This window comes from Gastrolobium bilobum, unplaced genomic scaffold (genome assembly GCF_033153095.1).
Source record: "Gastrolobium bilobum isolate Gb01-03AN ecotype WA unplaced genomic scaffold, APGP_CSIRO_Gbil_v1 utg7917, whole genome shotgun sequence".
Classification (NCBI taxonomy): domain Eukaryota; kingdom Viridiplantae; phylum Streptophyta; class Magnoliopsida; order Fabales; family Fabaceae; genus Gastrolobium; species Gastrolobium bilobum.
Genome location: NW_026898898.1, coordinates 426,869 through 442,740, shown reverse-complemented (window position 1 = coordinate 442,740; position 15,872 = coordinate 426,869). Strand labels below are relative to the sequence as shown.

Here is a 15,872-nt window from a genome sequence, read left to right as displayed (position 1 = left end):
TACTAAGGTTATGATGACCTTAGGATACAGACAGAGTTAAGGAGATCACACTCTTTTCTTCAAGCACTCCCAAAATGGGAAGCTTACTGTGCTCCTTGTATATGTTGATGATATTATTATCACAGGTGATGATTTTGTGGAGAGACAGATTCTGCAACCACAGCTTGCCTCTGAGTTTGAAATCAAAGACCTTGGGAAACTGAGATATTTTCTAGGGATAGAAGTAGCTCATTCAAGCAAAGGAATTTTTATCAGCCAAAGGAAATATGTTTTGGATCTTCTCAAAGAAGCTGGAAAGCTCAGGTGTAAACCCTCTAATACTCTTATTGAGCAGAATCACAAGATGGGCTATGAAGAAGAGAGTCCTCCAGTTGATAAAGGACAATACCAAGGGCTAGTTGGGAAATTGATATATCTGGCCCATACTAGACCAGACCTCGCTTATGCTGTTAGTGTTGTCAGTCAGTTTATGCACGATCCAAAGGAAAAACACATGCAGGCAGTAGAGAGAATTCTTCAGTATCTTAAAGGTACTCCTGGTAAAGGATTGTTATTCCGACGTGATGGAAATTTATCTTTAGAAGGCTACACAGATGCTGATTATGCTGGATCCGTGACTGACCGTCGTTCTACCACTGGTTATGCTGTTAGTGTTGTCAGTCAGTTTATGCACGATCCAAAGGAAAAACACATGCAGGCAGTATAGAGAATTCTTCAGTATCTTAAAGGTACTCCTGGTAAAGGATTGTTATTCCGACGTGATGGCAATCTATTTTTAGAAGTCTACACAGATGCTGATTATGCTGGATCCGTGACTGAGCGTCGTTCTACCACTGGTTATTGCATGTTTCTTTGCGGTAACTTGGTGACATGGAGAAGTAAAAAACAAGATGTGGTTGCCAGATCAAGTGCAGAAGCTGAATTTCGAGCTATGGCTCAAGGCATTTGTGAGTTACTGTGGCTGAAAATTGTACTTGATGATCTCAAAATAAAATGTGAGGGACCTATGAAGCTGCTATGTGATAATAAGTCCGCTATTTGTATAGCTCATAATCCAGTTCAACATGATCGGACTAAACATATTGAGGTCGACCGCCATTTCATCAAAGATAAACTTGATAGCGGGTTGATTACCACTCCATACATTCCCAATGGGCGTCAATTAGATGATCTATTAACAAAGGGGCTTCCTTCAGACAGATTTCAAGAACTTACTAGCAAGCTGGGAATGATAAATATCTATTCCTCAGCTTAAGGGGGAGTGTTGTAAATAATTATTATTTAGTTATTATTTAGTCATTTATTTGTTGTATTGGGCCAAGCCCATTAGGTCAAAATTAGGTCAAGTATTCTTTATAAATAGAGAACCCTTTGTACAGATTATATACAATTCAATAAATTTTCAAATACCCTTTTTCTTTCAAGTCATGCCTTTTGAGATTTTCCTAGGTAAATGAAGTTTGGTTTTTAGAAAATTAATGTTTGGTTCAACAGCTTTTGACCAATACCCATCTATATGAAATGCATGACTTTTTGAGAAAGATAGTAATTTGCACTGTTTAGAAACCCGATTTGAGGGTGGTTTTTTGAGAAAACCCGGGTAAAGCACTGTTTACACACTTTTTGTCATATATTTCCCTGGTAAAATTTTGTCAAACCAAACTACTTTTTTTTAACTTCCCCATCTATTCAACTTTCTCTATGGATACCTAATAATTACATTTCTCTAGTATTTTTAAAATTTATTTTGACTCTTTTCTATGTACTAAGAAAAAAACTCTTTTCTAATCACTTTTTCTCCCGACCTCCTTGTACGGAGCAAAAGTGACAGCTATTGTAGCAGTCACGCAACCATTATCGTGTGACGGTGTGAGAGATTGGTAAAAAATTGAATCTTGATAATGATAACCTTCGATTCCAACACGAGATAAGAATTATTTTAATTTTAAATGAATATTTTGATCATAAAGGTTTGCATTTGTCAAATCCAAAAAGGCATATCGGCACAACAAACAATCTTAAATAAAAAAGAACTATTAAGTCTTGCCTATAATGTGTTCAAAGATGCTAGTAAGCTCCTTCAGGTAATCCACAAACACATCAATTTCATCCTGCTCATTATTAGCATCAAGCAAATTTGTGGCCTTGGTGATTGCGGAACTGATCTTCTCCTTTTCTTGTGAGCAAAGCTTCAAATTCATATCCTGGTTCTTCAAAGCACTCCTCATCTTGTAAACGTAATAATCCAAAGCATTCATTGCATCAACCTTCATACGGAAGTTCTTTATCTTCGGCCTTGTAATTCTCAGCTTCTTGCATCAATTTTTTTATTTCTTCTGTTGACAGCCTTTCTTTGTCAATGGTTATGGTAATCTCGTTCTCATTTCCAGTGGCATTTTCCCTAGCAGAAACAGTCAGGATACCATTTTCATCTATAGCAAAGCATACATCAATAGGATGATGGCCGCCGAGAGTAGGAGGCAAGCCATTAAGAGTAAAAAAACCCACCAAGTTGTTATCACTGGCTCTTGTCCTCTCACCCTCATAAACCTTAATTAAGACAGATGATGGGTAATCTATACTAGTCAAATATACTTGTTTCTTCCTTGCGGGAATGGTAGTATTCCTAGGAATCACCACATTCATAAGATCTCCTTTTGTAAATATACCAAGTGACAGAGGTGTAACATCCAATAGCACTAAGTTTGGAACAATCCTATTGCTTTTACTCAACAAAGAAGCCTGGACAGCTGCACCATAAGCAACAGCCTCGTCCATAACATCTATTGCGGGAATGGTAGTATTCCTAGGAATCACCACATTTTCATTGATTATTCGCATAACATTGAGACCAGCAATGGCACCAGCATCTTTAGTAGCTTGACGCTGAGAGTCATTGAAATAAGCAGGAACAGTAACAACAGCATTCTTTACCGGTGACTCCAAATATGCCTCTGCAATCTCGCGCATCTTTGTGAGGATCATGGATGAGATTTTCTCGGCAGATATTTGTTTTTCCTTATCCTTGTATGAAACAAGGATCATCGATTTGTCATTAGTACCAGCAATGACCTTGAATAGCCATAACATTAGATCATTTTGAATAGTGGGATCACTATATCTTCTACCAATCAGCCTTTTCGCATCTGAAAAAATAAAATAAAATTAAAATTAATAGTTTTCTCTTCTGACTTTTTTAAGTTTTCAAATTTCTCTTTCGATTAGCTTTCATTCCAAATTATAGAATTAAGACGTTTTCCTGAAAGGTAACTCTGTAAGTGTCGTCATCTTAAATGCAAAACATCATTCATGCATGTTGTTTAGTACGAGTTAGGTAAGAATAATCCATTAATAATGTTAATAAAACTTAACATTCAGAGAGAAAAAGGTTGTGTGAATTCAATAAGTTAGTGACTAATTTGAATAAAGATGAGTTAGAGAATGAATTTGAAAACTAAAAAATAAAGTATATTTTGTGCCACAAAATAAATAATGAATGTTAAGTTATAATTTGTTCATCTCAAACCAAACACAGAGATAATAAATGTAGACATTTAAATGAATCCACAAACAAAAGAATATCCATTTATTACCAAAGACAGTGTTGGTGGGGTTTGAGGCAGCCTGATTCTTAGCAGCATCGCCAATCAACCTTTGATTGTCAGTGAAAGCAACACAAGAAGGAGTGATATTGTTGCCTTGGTCGTTGTGGATAATCTCCGCACGATTGTGTTGCTCTTGCCATACTGCAACACATGAGTATGTCGTTCCAAGGTCGATTCCTACCGCACATCCTTCATGTTGTTTTGCCATTCTCTGTCAAGTGATTATAGAATGAGTTCAAAAGGTTTCAGTCAGATATATATAGGAAGTCATATAACAATGTGGAAGAATTCAAATTGAGAAATAAATATATGAAAACGAAATATAAGTCATATAAACAATTAGAGTATAACAAATATCAAACATATTCATCTTTTATATGGGACCCGCACACTAAAAATTACATATTCTAAAACCAAATGTTTGGTTGGAAAGAGAAACGCTATGTAGTGAGTTTGTGAGTTCAGCATTCAAGAACAAACTCAAAGAATAGAGATAACATTTTTACCTTAAATTAGGAGTGTTATACAAACCGATTCAAATCGTGGTGACCGACTCCAAAGCACGGACACACAATTCAGTGAAATATTTGCATGTCGGACACTTGTCCGACACACGTCCGACACGCGGACAACGTTTGGGGACACACGGTCAACTCTCCGACACGTTCTGACACGCAGTCAACTTTTTTCGACACGCGGTCAACGTTCGGACACGTTTTTTTTTTTTAAATCTTAATTTTATTTTCTTAACTAAATATAAAAGAAATAATTTATAAATTAATTTTTTCCTGTTATGAAATTTGACATGAAAAATTAACAAAGTACAAAAAATTATTTATATTTATATTTATGTTATGAAATTTAAATATTTGATTGGTTATATGACTTATTATGGACTCTTATATGTATTAAATATGAATTATATGATATATATTAAATTTTTTATTTAATATCAAAACATGTCCCAACGTGTCAAAATGTGACATTTTTTAGAATTAACGTATCAGTGTGTCGTGTCGTGTCCTGTGTCCGTGCATCATAGGTAGGGATGTTAACGGGCCGAGCCGAGCCGAGCTTTGATCTTAACGGGCCAAGCTTGTATTTAAACGTGTCCGACTGGCCTTAGCCTGTTACCTGTTACGAATATAATATTGGCATGTGGCCTGGTTTATTTACAAAAAATAAAAGCATGTGTGAAGCCTGTCTTAGCCTGTTAGCATGTTAAAGAATAAAAATAAGAGAACAGAATTTCACAAAAAATCAATTTTCAGATAGAAACCTTAGCTTCCAATTTGCAGCAATAATTTACAAAGTCTACAATAAATAAAAAAATTAAAGTGAGAGAAGGTAGATAACAACTTATATTATCTTAGCCCATTATAAAAAAAGTGCCAACAAAAATAAAAGTAAAATAAATAAAATAAAAAATAAATTGACACAAATGAGCAGTGCACGGTGGAATGAATGAGTTTTTGTGGGTTTGTTTGTGTGAAGGAGGAAGAAGGATAATATAGAACAACACTAGTAATTCCATAAATATACATAAATTCAATATATTTCCAAATAGCATAATATAGAACAAAATCATTCAAAAAGTCTGTTAAACCAATAAAATGGGGTGAAATAAATTGATGAGAGAGAGTTATTACAAGTAGTATAAAAAGTATAAATAAATATTTATATACTAGGCTAGCCTGGGAGGCTCTAAGGCCGAGCTTCTGAATTAGAGTCTGAGGCCTTTTTATTAAACGAGTTTTTATACAAGTTCAAGCCTGGATCCACCACGAGCTTTTATTAAACGAGCTCAGGCCTTTACGAGCCGAGCCAAAGGCCCCTGAAAGGCCCCTGACTCGTTTACCACCACCCCTAATCATAGGTGACCGAATCGAAAAACTGATAACCGAAAACGGATAAACCGAAACTAAAAAAAAACCGCAAATTTTAATTAGATTGTATCGGTTTTCGGATTGGTTGATGAAAACCGATCCAATCCAAACCGATCCAATATATTAATTCTCCTTTACCTACTTGGGCTTTTCCCCAATCATAGACCAAAAATTTCTAAACTCAAGACCTATTAACCTATCAACTAAACTCAAGAAAAAATCTAGTCACATCTCATCAACAAAATTTTATCTGTGTAGAGTTTCATATCTCATTATTGCCCAAAACAAAACTATATTATCAATTACACAAAAAAAAACTATATTATCGTTTATTGATTGCATTTGTATTTCAAAAAAAAAAATTACAAAGTCAATATATACAAAAAATGTTATATGCACAGTAATTATAAAATAAATTTTAGGATTTTTAAAAAATTAAAAACCGATCCAATCCAAATCAAAATAAATTGGATTGGATCGGATCGAATTTGAAAAAAAATCGAAACCGGATGGATGATTATATAATCAAATCGAAGGTATTGGATAAGATGATTTTTACCTTTAACACCGTGAATGAAAAAAACAATTGTGATTCTCTCTGGCCTGTTTTGCTTTCAAAGCTTCTCTTCACAATAATTTTTTGGAATACTCAAAAACTACCTTATGCTCTATCGAAGTTATATTTCAACTCAGTTCTGACCGTTTTGACATTTTTTCTTTTTTCAATGGGATAGGATATTGTGACACCCAAGTTATGTTACACCCATGTGACACCCAGTCAATCTCACCGTTAGATCGCTTATGTTGATCCAACGGTTATATTTATTTCCATCTTTGTATGATCATGATTTCCCAAATTTAATATTTTATATTTATTTCTACCTTTGTATAGTTATAATTTCCCATATTTAATGCTTTCACTTTAAATTTAGGAAATCATGACCATACAAAGATGGAAATAAATATAACCGTTGGATCAACATAAGCGATCTAACGGTGAGATTGACTGGGTGTCACATGGGTGTAACATAACTTGGGTGTCACAATATCCTATCCCTTTTTCAATACTAAAACACATTGAAATTTTGGCTTAACAAACTGATAGGGGGTGATCAATAATCAAATATTCAACAAACAATATTTGAAAGAAGTTTTAAAAATAATTAAAATAGAAAATATGAAATTACAAAACTAGGGATAAAGATATCTAATCAGAGATAGATCAATGGTGATAAAAGAAGAGGAAGAAGGAGAAATATGGAATCATAATCATAACTGCTTGAGATATCTTTATCTTCGGCTACTAAATCATAACCGCACAAAGATAGATCAATAGTGATAAAGGAATAAGAGAAAAATGGAATTATAATCATTCAAAGGTGAATCAATTAATAAAAGAAAATAAATAAATAAAATAACATAATTTTTGGGTGGACGGAGATAAATATATCTCAAGTCGCTTGATATATATATATATATGGGAAATATAAGAATTATGTTGCAAGAATGACACTTTTCATTCCTGCAACAAGGATCCGGCAACGTATCTTGAGGATACGGCGCCGTATCCTGATTTTGGTTTGACTTTTTTTTAAGCGTGGGACCCACACTTGATTTGTGTGTGCAGGAAAATGGTCTTGTCATGTGACATGACAAAAAGCGAACCCTATATATATAAGGGAAAATATTTCTCAAGCTGCTTGAGATAACATTATCTCCTGCCACTAAATCATAATCATTCAAAGGTGAATCAATTAATATAACGAAATAAATAAATAAAACGTTTTTTCTGCAGTTAATGCAGATAAGTTATCTGCAATAAGCCTCATACGATGTCGTTTTGGGGGAGAAATCATGATTTTTTGTAATTTTAACTTATTTCAGGGTTATTGTAGTCTTTATAATTATAATTTTTAATATTTCAATCCCAAAACGATGTCGTTTTAAAAATAAATGCAGATAACTTATCTGCATTAACTGCAGAAATATTTTTATGTATATATATATATATATATATATATATATATATATATATATATATATATATGTAGGATCCTTTGACACCGGTGTCAAATTTCAAATTTGACACCTCATCTGAGAGTCATTAAATCAAAAAATATCAACGACTCTAATTTGTAAGCATGTGACACCATTGATATTTTCTGATCTAACGGCACTTAGATGAGATGTCAAATTATATATATATATATATATATAGGATTCTTTGACACCAGTGTCAAATTTGAAATTTGACACCTCATTTGAGAGCTGTTAGATCAAAAAAGATCAACGACTCTGATTATATATGGTAAAATCATTTCTGGAGGCGCTTTACGTACAACAACGACAGATGTATGGTTATGATTCCCCACATTTAATGCTTTTATCCTTTGTATGGTTATGATTCTCCGCGTTTAATGCTTTCAGTCACTGGACCGTTAAGTTCTCCGGCGAGAACATAGTGCACTAAATATTATAATGGTGTTCTCCCGAGAGAACATAGTTATAATATTTACTATAATTGTGTGTTCTCGCAGGAGAAGCATAACCCTATATATATATATATATATAACCATTAAATCATAGAGAGAGAATGCTAAAAGTTTTTGAAAAAAGAGAAAATGTTGATCCAATGATTATTAGATAGGTAGTGAGTTGGTAGTAGAAAATTTTGGTAGTAAAAATATCCCTCCTCTATATATATATATATATAAGTATTTAAGTGACGTGGCACCTCACTACTGATATAACATTAAGGAAAAACTCTAACGAGCTAGCAGTAAGCTAACAGAAAGCTGAAAATAGACACTAGCTATACCAACTTAACTTCACGTGAGAAATAGCTGCTAACAGAAAGTTAAAGCTAAAATGTCTCCATGCTGTAGTGTGATAAAAAAAATAGCATAATTCCCCCACCCTCTTTGAAATCATAATCTCGGCTTCCTGAAGCATTTTCTCAATTTATTCAGTTGACCTTCGAAATCGATGGCCACAGCTTTACATCATTCTGAATAATGAAAATGATATATTTGCTTCCATTTAACCTCTTCCTTTCATTAAAGTTTTGTTCTTTGTTAATTGATACCTCATCAGCTCTAACAAGCCCGTTTATTATTGTTTTTTAAAAGTATTATTTTAATCAAAAATAAATTAATAATTTGTTAAAAAATAAATAAATAATTTTAGTGCTTTTACCATAAGCTAAAAAGGATAACTCTAAGAAAGAGTTATAAAAAAAACTTCATTCAATGAAAATTTATGTAAAAGGCTAAATGGCAGAATCTCAAATATGAAAATCCAGTGTATATATACTATACAGAATTATTTTGAATGGCCGATCACACAAAACAAATTATTAAAATTAAAATATTTATAATAATAGGTGACATTAAAATTTCCTTCTATTACATGCTATTCTGAAGTCTTAAACAAGACACAATAATTGAATATTCAGCCAACATGTAATCGAAGAAGCAAAACAAGCAGCACCAGACCAACATAATAGATGAGGAAGCTGGATAGATACACGCAAAACAAATTTGCAAGATTTTATTAATACTATTCCACGCCACTTTCCTCATCAGAACTACATTGGTTGATCTTGGCCAAAACGGATTCAAACATGATCTCTAGCTCCTTCAAATAGTTAACGAACACACATTCTTCTTCCAGCTGGTAGCCATCAACCAAATCTTTGCCCTTTGTAATTGCACCTTTGATCTTAATCTTATCAAGCTTGGGAAGCACGGAACTCACATACTCTTCCTTGATAACTTTCCTCATATTGTAAATGTAATCATCCAAGGCCTTCATTGCTTTAACCTTCTTCTGGTACTTAATATCTTCAGCTTCGTAAATTACAGCTTCCTTACACATTCTCTCAATTTCATCGGCTGATAATCTTCCCTTTTCATTTGTTATTGTAATTTCTTTCTTGCGGCTAGTAGTTTCTTCCTCAGCAGAGACGTTTAATATACCATCATCATCTATAGCTAAGCATACTTTGATTGGAAGGCCTCTGGGAGCAGGAGGAACCAAAAGAGTAAACGAACCAAGCAAGTTATTATCACTAGCTCTTGCTCTCTCACCCTCATAAACCTGAATAAAGACCGCAGATTGGTTATCTCTATCAGTTGAATACACTTCTTTTCTCTTTGCAGGAATGGCAGTGTTCCTCGGAATCACTACACTCATGAGGTCTCCTTTTGTGGATACACCAAGAGACAGAGGTGTAACATCCACTAGCACCAGATTTGGAACAAACTTATTGCCTTTACTCAACAAAGCAGCCTGAACAGATGCTCCATATGCAACAGCTTCATCCGGGTTGATACTCTTACAGATATCCTTCCCCTTAAAGAAATCTTGCATTAGTTGCTGCACCTTGGGAATCCTAGAAGAACCACCGACAAGAACAACGTCATCTACATTGCTCTTGTCCACCTTTGAATCAATAAGACACCTCTCTACAGTATCCATACACTTACTAAAGAGGTCAATGTTGAGTTGCTCAAACTTGGCACGAGTGACTGATGAAAGGAGGTCAATACCATCACATATAGCATCAACCTCAATAGTGGTCTCAGTGTCGTATGAAAGTACCCTTTTAGCCTTCTCACACGCAGTTCTCAACCTCCTCAGTGCTCTTGGGTTCTTACTAATGTCCACTTTCTTCTTCCTACAAAATTCCTGTACAAAGTGGTTCACCATTCTGTTATCGAAATCCTCTCCTCCAAGATGAGTGTCTCCAGCAGTGGCCTTAACTTCAAAGGTATCATCCTTAATCATGAGAATAGATACATCAAAAGTGCCACCACCGAGATCAAAGATGAAAATATTTCTCTCACCAACACAATTAGCTCTCTTCTGAAGCCCATATGCAAGAGCTGCAGCAGTGGGTTCATTGATTATCCGCATAACATTGAGGCCAGCAATGGCACCAGCATCTTTGGTAGCTTGACGCTGAGAGTCATTAAAATAAGCAGGGACAGTAATAACAGCATTCTTTACCGGTGACTCCAAAAATGTCTCTGCAATTTCCCGCATCTTCGAGAGGATCATAGATGAGATTTCCTCGGCAGTAAGGTGTTTTTCCTCGTCCTTATATTTAACAACGATAATGGGTCTGTCGTCAGTACCAGCAACAACCTTAAATGGCCACAGATTCAGGTCATTCTGGATAACAGAATCATTATATTTTCTTCCAATTAACCGCTTTGCATCTGCAAAAATAAAAAATGATGGTAACTTATAATTCTGTTAATTAAGGAAGTCATGCACTGTAGGAACAAAATAAGATCAATTACCGAAGATAGTGTTGGATGGATTGGTAGCAGCCTGATTTCTTGCAGCATCACCTATCAACCTTTGGTTGTCTGTGAAAGCAACACAAGAAGGAGTGATTCTGTTGCCTTGTTCATTGTGTATGATTTCAGCTCTATTGTTTTGCTCTTGCCATACTGCAACACATGAATAGGTCGTTCCAAGATCAATTCCAATACAATGCCCTTCATATTTTTTGGCCATACTCTTTCTGATGATCGAAGACTGTTCTCCAGAAAAATTCTATTCCGGTTGTAGAAGTGTATAGTTGAATATCTCTCTGTCTTTGTTTTTATATCTGTGAAATATGAAAATTAGATGAATGTGTGGATGATTAAAACGAAATGAATTTATTATCTTCCTCTTGAAAGTCACGATTCACGACTTAATTAGCCTCCTATATCATTGTATTACCTATGTCTCGATTTAATCACCACCAATATCTTTCAAGAAATCGAAATCCTGATTAGTTAATTAACATTTATATTAGTTACTTATTAATTATATTTAGTCGAAAATAATTATGGCCTGAACCAACTATTTTTTATAGCTAATCGATAGATTCCGTACGAAAAATTAATCTCTTTAATTTTAAGCACAGGTTCTCTGTATCGTTTAATAAATGGGAGGAAGACTGAAAAACTTAAAAGAGTCTCTTTGTTATCCACCCACCAGCTTTTATTGTTTTTAGAGTAAACACCATTTTTGGTCCCTGGCAATATTTACGAAATCTTTTTTAGTTCCTGGCAATAAAAGATGACCAAATTGGTCCCTGACAGTATGTAAAAAGGGCTACGTTAGTGACGGAGGAGTTGACATAAGGACTAATGTGGTCCTTTTTTCATAATTTTATGGACCAATTTGGTCCTTTTTTATTGCTAGGGACTAAAAATGATTTCGTAGATATTGTCAAGGACCAAAAAGGATGTTTACACTTGTTTTTTCTTGTTTTGTGGTTTTGTTAATATTAATTTGACATTTTTGTGACTTCTCGCTTTCTTCTTATAGTTTTGAAATAAAATAAAATAAAAAAATTAAAAGCACGCATAATTTTCTAGGATACGAGGAAAATTTGTATATGATTATTCTTAATTGCTCTTGTTTATGAATTTTTTGGGGCTTCTAGAGGAAAAATTGTATATGATTATTCTATTTATAATTGATACCTGACGTCAGATTTGACTTTTAGGGTACGTTTGGTATGCGAGATTCTCTGAGAATTCCGGGAAACTGAATTTTTTTAAATTTGTAATTTTTGAATATTATCGTAAACTGAATGCAAAAATCATATTTTTGAAAATCGAAATTTTTGGATAAAAAAAAATTTCTCCGGTACCAAACGTCCCTTAAGGAATTGGTGATCTAGCAAGCCCGTTTATTAGTGTTTTCTTAAAGTAGTTTTAATCAAAATATATTTGAAAATGTTAAGATATTTTAATACATTTTATGAATAAAAAATTAATTTTAGTGCTTTATCGTAAGTTAAAATGGATAACTCCTAAAAATAGTTCTAGAAAAATTTATAAAATGAAATCTTACGTAAAAGCGTAAATATAAAGTGCCTATACCAAAAACCAATATATAAATAATAGAGACGGCCGGCCCACCTCACCATCAAGGCTAATATTAACAGTACAAATTCAGCTTTTTCACCATTATAGTCTTTTTTTTTTTAATTAATTACTAAATTAATCCTGTTTGCAAATTATTTTAAAAATTTAACCTTTTCAAAAAATATAATATCAATCTGTCTCTGTTTGACCGTTGACCATGAAGCCTACCCGGTTACACCCCTACCTACCCGGGTATATTTTGAAATTTTTTACCTACCCGGGTATATTTCTTGAATCTAAAAAATGTTTGAATTATTTACCCGAGTAGGAAGAGGTGTACCCGGGTAAATAATAATTTGTCTTTGATGAGGGATTGATACAAACTCGGGTTGCACAAATGGAAAACACAAATGAAACGAAAGAAAAAGCAGAAACAATGTCACAAACACTTCCCAAACGTCATCTCTGCTTGGGGTTTTTATTGTTGACAAAATTAAAATTAAAAGTAAAAAGTAAAAAGAACAAAAAAAGAACACTCACCCCGGGCTCAAGCTTCCTCCAACACACCAGAAGATTACAAGAAAACTCTGTCTGTCCCGTGCACTGCACCACACAGAATCAAGATTCAAAGAAAGAACAAAAAAAGGATTTGTGTAGTTGAGTTCAAAAGATTACCAGAAGAAAAATCGATGAGGGAAACGGTTCTTGAAGAGGGCGCAGAGCGATTGTTTTCATACTTAGCTTTTGAGACGGAAACTGAATGCAACAAAGCATCTGTGTTGTCCTTCACCACTCAACAGGTTATGATTATTTACCCGGGTACACCCCTTCCTACTCGGGTAAATAATTCAAACATTTTTTAGATTCAAGAAATATACCCGGTAGGGAGGGGTGTATCCGGGTAGATAAAAAATTTCAAAATATACCCGGGTAGGTAGGGGTGTACCCGGGTAGGTAGGGGTGTACCCGGGTAGGCTTCATGGTCAACGGTCAAACATGGGCAGATTGCTGTTATGTTTTCTGGAGAAGTTAAATTTTTGAAATAGTTTATAAATAGAGTCAATTTGGTAACTAATTATTAAAAAAAGGCTATAGTAGTCAAAAAGCCGTACAAATTCACATATAATCAACAACATATTTCTTACAGGAAGAGGAACCATTGTTTTATTTTGTTCTGAATTATTTTTTTCTTAAAATTATTTTGTAGAATAGTAATAGGAATTATTGTTTTCTATGTTTTTTTTTGTTTTAAAAGTTAAAATTAAAACAAAAAAAATTCAGATATATTCTCTAAATTTAATTTTAAAAACAAAAAAATAGTTACTGTTTTTATTTTATTTTTACAAAACTGGAGTTTTCAAATGAGTTTTTTTATTTTTTTTGTTAACCAAAAAATTGTTTTTGAAAACAGTTATCAAACAAAGCCCAAATCTTAGTTATCACTATTTTGAAGTGCACACATCTCATCTCGTATAGTTTGTCTCCATCCCAAAGGAGATAACGTTTCACCTCAAGTGTTGTCTTACGAATAGATACAAAAGACAAAGAAATAAGACAAATAAAATGTGATTGAAAAAACGATGATAACTCATACTAAGCAATTACTTGGGTGGTGGACAAGAGTTATGAGTACCTTTATGGAAAGAAATGGATAAGTCAATGTAAGAGTGTGGGATCGAAGCTGTAGACGGAGATGACAATTGACAACGGCAATGAGTCCACATGCACTTTAGTATCAATAGTGTCAACGTCCTGGGCCATAGGCGGATCTGGTGCAGGGTCATCTGGAGGTGGTGGGGTATATTCAATCGAAATATGTGGTAACAGTGTCTACTTAAACCCTACAGTGGAGACGGTACGACTAGGACCCCAAACATATGAATGAACTAAAACAAAATGGAGACCAAGACCAACAACTAACTCTATTGAAAAACGAACTATAAGTGTGTTTTCCTAACTGACAGAACTCGCATGATAAGTTGGATAAATAGAGAAACACATCACCATCTTTTGAAGTTTACCAAAGCTTAGATGACACAGTTGAGCGTAAATAGTAAACAAATAATTCACAGCATAACACACTTGGAATGAGGTTGAAAGCTAATAAAAACTTCCAGAGAGGAGCTTTTATATATATATATATATATATATATATATATATACTTACTTTTTAGAATTCTCATATTTATTTTTCAATTTTAGTCATATTCTAAATTTGTATTTATCAAATTACTCTTCATTCTAATAATTTATTATAATAACAAATTATTTCTTCATTCCTCCTTTTAAAACCCTTAAGACAGCTTTATATAATCATCAAATAGTTTTTATTTCATTTTTTAAGAATTTTTTTTTACTTTAACAACTTAAAAGTAATTTCTAGCTTTAAAAAAATTTGTCAATCAGACTATTATTAGTTTATTTAAATTACATTATTTTCATTTTTCTTAATTTTTTTTTTCTCCATACTTAATCGTAAAGTCCGACAAGTCTCTACTTCCTATTCTTAGTCAATTTTATTTCATCCAGTTGTACCTAAATGATACGCGTATAATATTATATTCCTATGTTTTACCAAAAAAGAAAAAAGTAAAGTCTATTTTGGGTCCCTAATAAAAAATACGGTTCTCACCTAGTCTCTTACCAAAAGAAATTAGTCGTCTGGTCCCTATGAAATTCAAGTGGATCCATTTTAGTCCTTTTGAGGGACTAATGAGGGTCTTTTTTGAATTTATTAAGTATCACGATTTCAACTAAATGAGTTCACTTTGAATTTTGTAAGGACCTTAAGATTATTTTTTTTTTATAAGAGACTAAAGTGGATACAGTTTTATTTGTTAGAGACTCAAAATAGACTTTACTCAAAAAATATCATATTCGTAGAGCGAGTAGACTGTTGTATGGTGGTTTTTTTGGATAAACCATATATATTTTTCATATGAGATAATTCTTTTCGAGTCAAGAATATCTATATTATGATGGGGCTAATTTTTCCAAAAAAAAAAAAAATTTCACCTTCACAAAAACTTAAATCAATATCTTGCTTAAGCTGAATTAAAATAACTGGTGGTTCTTAATTGTTCAAAACTTTGCTTAATTAAAATGACTTTTATTAATTAATTTATTGAATAATTTATTATTTTTATCACTTATTCTTAATTAATTATTTACGCACTTAAATTTTAAAAAATACTTATTTAACTTATTAGGTAAAAATATTCACCTCAAATTTAAAATGAAACGTCCCTTTGTTGAAATCTACATAATCACACACGTAATCGCAGACTAGAAAAGAGAGAAAAGTGAAGACACTTTCATTCATTCAATATAGACTACGTCCTATAATATAAACTACATTCTCCTCACCGTATTCACTACAACACTTAGGGCATATTTGGTGCATAGTATAGGATAAGGCCTGATAGTATAAGACCTGATTAAATTTTAATACTATCCAGCGTTTGGTATGATATTGTATAAGATAATATCTTCCAATATTTTAAAAA

General features: G+C 33.2%; 1 protein-coding gene across 1 annotated transcript; it reads right to left on the bottom strand.

Moving 5' to 3' along the window:
* Positions 1 to 2,262: 2,262 nt before the first annotated feature.
* LOC133285148 (heat shock 70 kDa protein 18-like) lies at positions 2,263 to 11,017 on the bottom strand. The gene is made up of 6 exons (XM_061482323.1): positions 10,798 to 11,017; positions 9,059 to 10,713; positions 3,594 to 3,816; positions 2,935 to 3,146; positions 2,858 to 2,886; positions 2,263 to 2,449 (listed from the first exon to the last, which is right to left on the bottom strand). The coding sequence occupies exons 1-6, from the start codon at positions 11,015 to 11,017 to the stop codon at positions 2,263 to 2,265; spliced, it is 2,526 nt and encodes an 841-aa protein (XP_061338307.1).
* Positions 11,018 to 15,872: the final 4,855 nt, after the last annotated feature.

Excerpts from the sequence above, each read along its gene's own strand:
- LOC133285148 (XM_061482323.1), bottom strand. The coding sequence starts at position 11,017 with ATGGCCAAAAAATATGAAGGGCATTGTATTGGAATTGATCTTGGAACG. Across the intron at positions 10,714-10,797 it reads TCCATCCAACACTATCTTCG|ATGCAAAGCGGTTAATTGGA; the intron begins GTAATTGATCTT and ends TTATTTTTGCAG. Across the intron at positions 2,887-2,934 it reads AGGCATATTTGGAGTCACCG|CGTCAAGCTACTAAAGATGC; the intron begins GTAAAGAATGCT and ends AATGACTCTCAG.